This window comes from Nicotiana attenuata, unplaced genomic scaffold (genome assembly GCF_001879085.1).
Source record: "Nicotiana attenuata strain UT unplaced genomic scaffold, NIATTr2, whole genome shotgun sequence".
Classification (NCBI taxonomy): domain Eukaryota; kingdom Viridiplantae; phylum Streptophyta; class Magnoliopsida; order Solanales; family Solanaceae; genus Nicotiana; species Nicotiana attenuata.
In genome coordinates, this window is record NW_017670916.1 from 86,497 (window position 1) to 96,863 (window position 10,367).

Below are 10,367 nucleotides of genomic sequence, written 5' to 3' on the forward strand. Positions count from 1 at the left end.
ATATGTCCTCAGAAGATATTGTAGTTAAAGTATTAAGAAGATATATCTGTAAGCAGTAACCACTGACATCTTTAATTTTAAAGGAATTCTTATGGTAACATGGAAAGTTTCAAATATGTTCAAAGTCTACATAGTCAATTCCAACTACTACAATAGTAAGTCTTGCTCCAATTTTCCTGCTTCTTCTTCCAATTTCTCCCTCCATTTTTGGTCTTTTCTTCACATACTTTTCCTATAAATTTATCATGTTCCTCATATAGTCATTTGCAATACCAAAATCTTGAATACCAACTAGCAGAAGATCCCTCTTTATAATTCAAAAAAGAAAATGTCATCTTCAGCAGAATCAAGAATGGCTTTGGCCAAAACTGTTTTATCGACAGTAGGCTCTGTTGCTGCAACAGCCATGTTGGTCCGTACAATAGTCCATGATTATATCCCACCAGAATTCCATGAATATATTTTTTTTGGACTTAAAAATATATTCACCAAATTCTCAAATGAGCTCACAATGGTAATTGACGAGTTTGATGGCTTAGTCAACAATGAAATTTATGAAGCTGCTGAAATCTATTTGGGCAACAAGATGTCCCCTAACACCCATAGACAAAATCAGTAAGCCTGAGAAGGAGAAGAATTTCAACATTGCGATGGAACGTAATGAGGAGGTGATGTTTTACACATATATATATAGATAATTGCATTTAGTATTTGTTATCATACAAAAAAATTTTGACCTAAACTAGAAGTAGTATGGAAGATTTCTAATGTTTAAAGTTAAATGAGCATAAGAAACATCATAAAGTATGTGTTTTTATGTGTACATACCAAGGGGGATTTATAGGGGGATTATGGTCTTTACATAAAATTAGATATTTATGTATATATTTTTTAAAATTGGTATAATATTAACTATACTCATGCTCTAAGGTCAAATAGTGCACTTGATTGAAGGTTGAGCTATTTAGCAAGACGAATATGGATCAATTCCCGCTTAATACATTCCCCCCTCTCCCCCTTCCCTTTTTTTAGTAGTGCACCCATTACTAGAAATTCTAGATCCGCCTTTGGTAAATACGCTAATGTAATTTCTAATTTAATGAAATGCTTATATATATATATATATATATATATATATATATATATATATATACACACACACTATCTGATTTGAAAGAGTGTTTGTTCTCATTAATTTATGAGGTAGTCTTCGGTTGTTAGTAGAGACGGACTCAGGATTGAAGGTTTGGGGTGCACTTTTAGATTCAACCAAAATCTGCTTTGTTTATAGGGTACCCGCTACTAATACATTATTATTTTCTAAAGATATATACATATATACATGAAGTTTTTGCTTAACTTTACGGATGTTGATGTCCCCTCTCTGTATAGCATAGGTCCGTCTCTGGTTGTTAGTTTTCTTAATGAGATGACATAATAGATCTTGTGAAAATGATGATTTTTACCTTAAAGTTTTATTGTAACAGGTGACAGATTTATAATGGACAGATTTTCAAGTGGATTTGGCTCTACATGCAAACAGAGGCTAAACACTTCCATAATCCAAGAGACATGAATTCCACTCTAAAATCAGAAGTAAGGTCTTTTGAGCTAACATTTCACAAGAAAAACAAAGACCTTGCCCTAAATTCTTACTTGCCTTACATAATAAAAGAAGCAAAATTACAAAAACATGAAAACAAGACAATCAACATATACAATTTACATGACATGTGGAAGCCAGTAAATCTTGATCATCCTTCAACTTTTGAGACAATTGCTATGGAATTAGACCAAAAAGACATGATTTTGAAGGATTTAGAGAGATTTGTAAAGAGGAAAGAGTATTATAGGAAAGTAGGAAAAGCATGGAAAAGAGGGTATTTGTTGTTTGGTCCTCCAGGGACTGGGAAATCAAGTTTGATTGCTGCAATGGCTAATTATTTGAACTTTGATATATATGATTTGGAGTTGACTGACCTGAGGAGGAATTCAGAGTTAAGGAAGTTGTTGGTTGCCACAGCTAATAAGTCCATTTTGGTGGTAGAGGATATTGATTGTACAATTGACTTGCAAGATAATTTGGCTAATCGAGCTGTTGTTGCTAATTCACATGGTTTTCATCAGCAAGAAAGCAAGGTTAGTCTTTTATTTTCTATCTCCTACTTGACTGTTTTTTTTTTTTTTTTTAATTTTATTTATTTAACTATATGTGATATCCAAAATCTACTAATCCGACTAATTTATATTGGCGTTTAAATATCTCCTTTTAAATCAAAACACTCTCCAATTTGTATTCTCGGGAATAGATCCAGTGGAGATGGGGTGGGGCATGTAGCTCATCGGATTAGAGTACGTGGCTACGAACCATGGTGTCAGGGTTTGAATTTGAATCCCTTATCGCTCACAATCGGTCCAAACGGGAAGTACCTTTACCTCTGGGGTGGGAAAATCATGATCGGGATAGTGAACCAAACGCTAGGGAACTTGGGGTGTGGGTCTTCTGTCCATATGGAATGACTTCTTTTTTTTTTTTTTTTTTATAATTATCTATCGCTCACAAGAAGGGGAACCTTTGTGTAACTGGTAAAGTTGTTGTCATCTGACCAGGAGGTCACGGGTTCGAGCCGTGAAACAGCCTCTTGCAGAAATACAGGATAAGGCTGCGTATAATCAGTGGCGGATCCAGGATTTTTATTAAGGGGAGTCAAAATATAAAGAAACAAATTCACCAAGAAGTCAAGGGGTGTCATTATATAGTGTATATATATATATATATATATATATATATATATATATATATGTATATATATATATATATATATATATATATATTTTAAAAAAAAATTACCGAGCTAAACAGTGCAATTTTCCGACAAAGGGGTGTCGGTTGACACCCCTTTGATGCATGTGACTCCGCCACTGCGTATAATAGACCCTTCCCCGGACGTAACGCATAGCGAGAGCTTAGTGTACCAGGCTGCTCTTTTATTTATCGCTCACAAACCAAACACCTTAATAAGAACATAAACAATCTTATGAGTCAAATATTGGGAAAATTTAGATTTGGTATTAATGTATTGTAATACTTTCCCTTACTAGTAATATTTTTTTTTATTGCAGGTGACATTGTCTGGTTTACTGAATTTTATTGATGGACTATATATGGTCAAGTTGCGGCGACGAAAGAATCATAATTTTTACAACAAATCACATAGAAAAACTCGACTCTGCACTATTACGGCCTGGTAGAATGGACGTACATATTCATATGGCATATTGCACACCTTGTGGTTTTAAGCTTCTTGCTTCTAATTACCTTGGGATTAAAGAGTACAAACTTTTCAAAGAAATTGAGGAATTAATTGACATTGAAATGGTGACGCCTGCAGAAGTGGCAGAGCAGTTGTTGAAGGAAGATGAAGTTGAGGATTCCCTTAAAGGGTTAATTAATTTTCTAAATACAAAGAGAAAAGAGGAGGAAGAGGCCAAGTCTGTTGATGGGAAGAAGAAAAGTGACGAAAATGGGATTAAAGAAAAAGGATTACCAAATGGGAAGAGTTAAAACTATAGAGGAAAAAAGCCTATTAAAAAAAAGAATATGACACCCTTTATCTTTTTAATTTGGTCTATATAAAGGAGCCTATCTAATAAAATTGTTAGTGTCTTATTATATACAAATTACGGTCTATGTATCATTTATGTAAACATCAAGTGCACTAATGTATCCTGTTATATAGGTCATAATTTTGGGAAAAACAAAGTGTATTCCTTTAAGAATACTAGTATTGATTAATGAATGAATCTAATTAACTGAAAAAATAATGATTCTACAAGGTTTTTCTGTGTTTTATTTATTTGTAGATTTCCTATGTTATTATTTATTGATCTCTTGTGGATAGAATTATATGATAAAAATAAAATTTCTATTGGACTACACAACCAAACCTCCATGAAATATATAGCTTTGTGTTTCTTCACATACTTAAAATAGTACTCTTTTTCTCTTGGACTCAATCAGCATGTCATCTTAGTTCTTTATGCATTTCAAACTTGTAATTTATAAATTAGAAGTATGGCATCATGCAGCTAGTTTAGTCCGTTTACATGTGACATTCTTTGGGCTCGTTTGGTACGAGGGATAAGGAATAATTAATCTCGGGATTAAATTTAATAAGTGTTTATCCCATGTTTGGTTGGTAGAAAAGTGCAGTATAATTAATCCCGGGATTAGTTATCCCGGGATTATACTATTTTTTTATCCATATAAAAAGATGGAATAACTAATCCCAAAATAATTAGTCTTGGGATAACATCTTTCCAACCAAACAACACTTTCTGTTTGAACAAGAAAAGAGTTGACATTACTTATAATCCTCCATATATTGGAATTCTGTGTCATAAGTAGTATTTAGTATTCAAAATAGGATTTATGCATAGATAGGAGTTCATACTCATGGTTTTTGGCTTATGTATTCTAATGCCTATTTGGATTTAAAAAAGAGGTGCTAGTAGATATTTCCTAGTAGTACGAGTAACAACAACAACAACCCAGTAAAATTCTATTAATGGAGTCTGGGAAGGGTAGTGTATACGCAAACCTTACCCCTACCCCAAAGGAGTAAAAAGGATGTTTCCGAAAGACCCTCGGCTCAAGAAAACAAAAGGACAAAAGGAGACAATATTAGTATCACCACAGAAATCATAGGAAAAATAGGAACAACATGAAATCCAGAAGAAAGATGCAAAGCAAAAGCGATAGCTAGTAAATAGGTCCTATACTGGGAGGCGAAATAGTAAACAATAACATTGTCACTAGCTATCTTAGACAAAAACCCTACCAGACTAGTCCCACAATGATACGAAGTATGGTAAGACTTAACTACCTCCTAACCTACAACCCTAATACTCGACCTCCACATCTCCCTATCAAGTATCATGTCCTCGGAAATCTGAAGCCTCGCCATATCTTGCCTAATCACCTCTCCCCAATACTTCTTAGGCCGCCCTCTACCTCTTCTCGTGCCCTCCACAACCATCCGCTCACACCTTCGTACCGGAGCATCTGGGCTTCTCCTCTGAACATGCCTGAACCATTTGAACCTCGCTTTCCGCATCTTTCATCGATGGGAGCCACGTGCACCTTCTCCCGAATATCATCATTCCTAATCTTATCCAGCATAGTGTGCCCGCACATCCACCTCAACATTCTTATTTATGCTACTTTCATCTTCTGGATATGTGAGTTCTTAACAGGCCAACACTCAGCCCCATACATCATGGCTGGTCTAACCACCGCTGTATAGAACTTACCTTCGAGTATCAGTGGCACTCTCTTGTCACACAGGACTCTAGACGCTAACCTCCACTTCATCCATCCAAACTCCAATACGGTGTGTGACATTCTCGTCGATCTCCCCGCCACCTGGATAACCAAACCAAGGTACTTGAAGCTGCCTCTACTTGAGATGACCTGTGATTCAAGCCTCACATCCACGCCCACTTCCCTCGGCTCAGCACTGAACTTACACTCCAGGTATTCCGTCTTCGTCCTGCTCAACTTGAAACCCTTAGACTCAAGAGTCTCTCTCCAAACCTCCAGCCTCTCGTTAACACCGGCTCGTGATTCATCAATCAGAACTATGTCATCGGCGAATAGCATGCACCATGGCACCTCCCCTTGAATATGGCGTGTTAAATTTATTTGCACTATATGACCTTTTCTTATGCCACTCTAGGGATGGGCATCGGTCGGTTCGGTTCGGTTATGAATATTATCGGTTTTGCCTATCGGTTATCGGTTTACAAATATCATAACCCGATAACCAAACCGATAAGATATTGATTATCGGTTATCGGTTAATCGGTTATCCATCATTATCGGTTCGGTTATCGGTTTACCGATAAGATAAAACAACTAAAACAGTTTCGCAATGTATAAAACAGTTTTGGTATAAAACTGTTTTGCTAAAACAGTTTTATAAGATTTTAAGAACTGTTTTGCTAAAACTGTTTTGCTAAAACTCTTTTCAGAGCTGTTCTATTTCACAAGAATTTAAATTTACTGCAACATCCAATAAAATAAACACTAACCAAAATCTTAAAATGATATCAATAATCTCTAATTCAAGTAGTTGGCCAGTAAAATAACATCAGTGTTCTTAAGATCTTCTTTGTTCAAACGACTAGCAGTAACTCTTTGTACATTGATATCTACTTTTTTACTCTAGTACTGAATTATGTATATAGATTAAAAAGTTTATTAGTTATGAAATACAAATTTATAATAACTGACACAAGACAACTTTGTAACAGCTCAACAATTAAAGCACACGACAAATCTCACTTCAGCTTTCAAACAAACTAAGAAAATTCAGAGCCAGAATGCTTTGAAACAAACTAAGAAAAAGATGAAGATGAAGCAACTAAAAACTTACACGAAGAATCAAGATGAAGCTGAAGAATGCGGCTGAGAAATTCGACTGAAGAGTGAAGAAGATGCGACTGAAGAATCTGATGGATCTGAAAAATAAAAGTGAAGATGTGACTGAAGAGTGAAAGAAAGAAGCTGAGAAATGCGACTGACGCCGGCCAGAGTCTTGACGGGCTGACTGGTGAGGGCGTGATGCGACTGACATCGGCCTGAGTCTTGACGGGCTAACTGGTGAGGGCGTGAGGCGCAGAAACTGAGAAAGAATAGGGAAATCAAAGCGTGAACTATGAAGTATGAATTATGAAACCCTAGTATGCATATACTTAAGGGTAAACTAGTAAATTAGTTAATCCTTATTGGGTTATCGGTTTTACCCAATAACGGAATTGCCAAACCGAACCCGAACCGATAACCCAATAGAAAAAAAAAATTTAACCCATTACCGAACCGTTAACCCAGTAACCCAATACCGATAACCCAATAAATAATTAACGGTTCGGGTTATCGGTTTTACCTGATATATGCCCACCCCTATGCCACTCTTTAAATTTTGTCCTTAATAGCTTAGTATACTAAATTTTACATCTAAAAGTTTTTTTTCCTTTATTATTTCTATCGTAGTTGGTCACACTTAAAAACTTGTAATAAGAATGGATTTCATTCAGCATAGCAAGAATAAAAGCAAGAAGAATAATCGATTTTATTTTCCTCTTCTCTTATTATAGCTAAGATATCTAATGTAAAGTGTGGCACTTAGCTCAATATGGTGGAAAGTTACATGATTTTTCTTCTTTTTCCTGATAAATGTAACCCATTGAGCTACTGGGACATAATTTTAATATTGACCTCAAAAAGGCCATTTGTGCAAATGCCCCGAGTTGTAGGCCTTTTTAGACAAGGACAGGAAACAATTGGGCCTCAACCAAGAGCCCATTAGAAGGCCTACAGGAAATCAACACCCACTGAGAGAGTTGTCTTGCTGAAGGAGGCATCCTCATCAATTTTCTCCTCTTTCTTCAATTTCAGTTTCAATCTTCTTCTTCAACCCTAGTTTTTTACTCTCTCTCTCTCTCTCTCGCTATGACGAAGCAGCAAGCTAACTGGTCTCCTTATGACAACAATGGAGGGTACTTAATTATATATTATTACCATTTTTTTTTTTTGCGTCCTTTTCTTATTATATTGATGTTGATCTGGATGTTAATGTATCTGATCCGTACACTGTTGCAGAACGTGTGTTGCGGTTGCAGGTGCAGATTACTGTGTAATTGCTGCTGATACTAGGATGTCCACTGGCTACAACATCCTAACTCGCGATTACTCCAAAATCATTAAATTGTATGTCCCTTTGTCCTCTAAATTACTTTGTAATTGTTATGGAGTAGGATAATCATACTTATTAACACAAATTTTAAGCAGAATTTTATATAAAGCCTTATGAGAATGTAATGAACTCAAATGAACTAGAATCAAATGAAAGTTCCCAAAAGGATCCTTCTCAAAAAAAAATGAAAGTTCCCAAAAGGACTCCTCAGCTCAGAAGAAGTCAAATACTCCCTATTGTTTCAATTTCATTGAACCTTTTCGGAGTACCAGGGTCAAATTGACTAATTTTTAGCGTGAATTTGGATATAGATTCTTTTAGTTTTTATAATAAAATTTACATATTAAGAAAGTAGATAAAAAATATAAGTCACGATAGTTAACAATTCAATATATTTAAAAATTATTTGCAAAAAAATATGGTAAAAGAAAACCTTGTTTGACTCCCCAAATAATAATAGGTTCATTCTTTTTGAAACGGAGGGACTATGTCACAACTACTCAGACGGTTGTGTGAAGCATATAGATTTACCGCAAATGTCTGAAATAACACTGAACGAAACCAAATGTTCCAACCAATGAAATTCTTGAATGCAAGCTCTGTACTACAAGCGTCCAACATAATGATGTCACTAATGTTAGTTCTAAGAAGAAGTAGGGCTCGGTTGGGCCATGTGAAAATCAATGCTCTTGACAGTAGATATCTCTTCAGACATCACAAAGGAATTTGATTTCTTCCACACATTTTTGCAATCAGTAATTTGGTAATCTACTACAGAAATTTTATGTGTCTTAAAATGCCTGGTGTGACACAGAGGATACAACCACAATCCAGTAACTTATATTTGTAAAAACTACATGTCGAAATGGTCTTTCCGCTTTTACTTGGCGGACCTTTTTCATTGTAAAACAACATGCTTGTTTTATGATGAGTAGAATATGATGACATAAATAAAAGGAAAATGAATCACAAACAGAGAAACCATCACATCACAGGACTTGTATAGGAGCTTCTTGATTGACAAATTAACAATAATGCCTTAACATGGCTCACAAACACGACCTGAGCAATAACTTGATTAGGATAATGGATGACAATATGCACCTCTGGAAGTAGCGGAAAAGTTTTTTTTTTCCATGTCTTCCTGGCATCAGATTTCAGCCTATGCTTCTCTGGTCCCTCATTAAAATGTTCATTATTTATAATAATCACGTTCTCCAGAATATTTGAATGATACCCTCTACTGAAAGTTTCAACATTTTGAGCCCTATTATTGCCTTCATGGCTTAAAACTTCTTCAGTTCTACGTATCTTGGTCAAACCTCTTTCAGAAATCAAACTCAAACTCTTTGTTGGAGCAATGGAAAGGGTTGAAGAATCAGCCAAAGAATAAGACAATGGAGTGATTACCAAAAGATGTATATTTGTTCTCTTGATTTCCAAATATAGCTGCAATCTCTTGGGGTGGTGCTACCCAAAAGATGTATATTCAACAACAACAACAACAACCCAGTAGAATCCCACTAGTGGGGTCTGGGGAGGGTAGAGTGTACGCAGACTTTATCCCTACCCGGGAGGGGTAGAGAGGCTGTTTCCGGGAGACCCTCGGCTCAGAGACAAAAGATGCGTAATAACAAAAAAAACCGGAAAAATAATATTAGTATCGTGAGAGACAGCAAATAATTGGAAGGGTAATAACACATACTATGCAAAAGTGTGAAACAAAACATAAAAATCTAGCAGTCCTAGACAATACACTATTAGAGTAGCCGGTACAAAGATGAAAAATGCTCGACTACCCCCTAACCTACAACCCTAATGCTCGACCTTCACACCTTCCTATCATGAGCCATGTCCTCGGAAATCTGGAGCCACGCCATGTCCTGCTTGATCACCTCGCCCCAATAATTCTTAGGCCGCCCTCTTCCTCTTCTCGTACCTGCCAAAGCCAACCGCTCACACCTTCTAACCGGGACATCTAGGCTTCTTCTCCGCACGTACCCGAACCATCTAAGCCTCGCTTCCCGCATCTTGTCGTCCACCGGAGCCACGCCCACCCACTCCCGAATATCTTCATTCCTAATGTTATCCAACCTAGTATTCCTTGTATTGATTTCCAAATCTGGTTGCAATCTCTTACCTTGCCCCATCCCTTCGCTGTCTCCTCCACTGTTTCTGGACCCATTTATCTTGGTTAATTGAAAGTTTGAAGCTTCTCTCCATCAATTGTTGCTATCTCAAGTAGCGTCAATTCGTCACTAAGATCTGGGTATTCACTTTGAAGTATAATTGCTGGGGATTTTTCCTATCATCACATTTTGCTCCTCCAGTTTTCCGCTTAATTTGTCAAAATTCACCCCCTCCCCTCAGCTGAGCTCTAGAAGACTAAATTTGATTGTCTATTCTATTTGCAAACTCTGCATATAGAGTTTCTTCAGCCATGACTGTCAAACTTCTAAAGGTTCCATGATCATGCTCTGGTACTATTTGTAATGAACTCAACTGGACAAGAATCAAATGGGAATTTTTTAACTAACTTAGTAACTAGAATACAAACTTCACAATTTTACTACGCTAAAGATTGTTTTGGTTGGGGAGGGGGGGGGGGGG

The 10,367-nt window shown here is 36.4% G+C and overlaps 1 protein-coding gene and 1 pseudogene across 1 annotated transcript in view; both read left to right on the forward strand.

Annotated features, from left to right (window-relative positions):
• Positions 1 to 328: 328 nt before the first annotated feature.
• On the forward strand, positions 329 to 3,714 carry LOC109244456 (annotated as a pseudogene).
• Positions 3,715 to 7,407: 3,693 nt separating this feature from the next.
• Positions 7,408 to 10,367, forward strand: part of LOC109244461 (proteasome subunit beta type-1-like) — a 6,239-nt gene continuing 3,279 nt past the window's right edge. The window contains exons 1-2 of the mRNA XM_019411558.1: positions 7,408 to 7,560; positions 7,664 to 7,771. Coding sequence (XP_019267103.1) covers positions 7,514 to 7,560; positions 7,664 to 7,771 — 155 coding nt within the window. The 5' untranslated portion in view covers positions 7,408 to 7,513. The remainder of the gene's footprint in view (positions 7,561 to 7,663; positions 7,772 to 10,367) is intronic.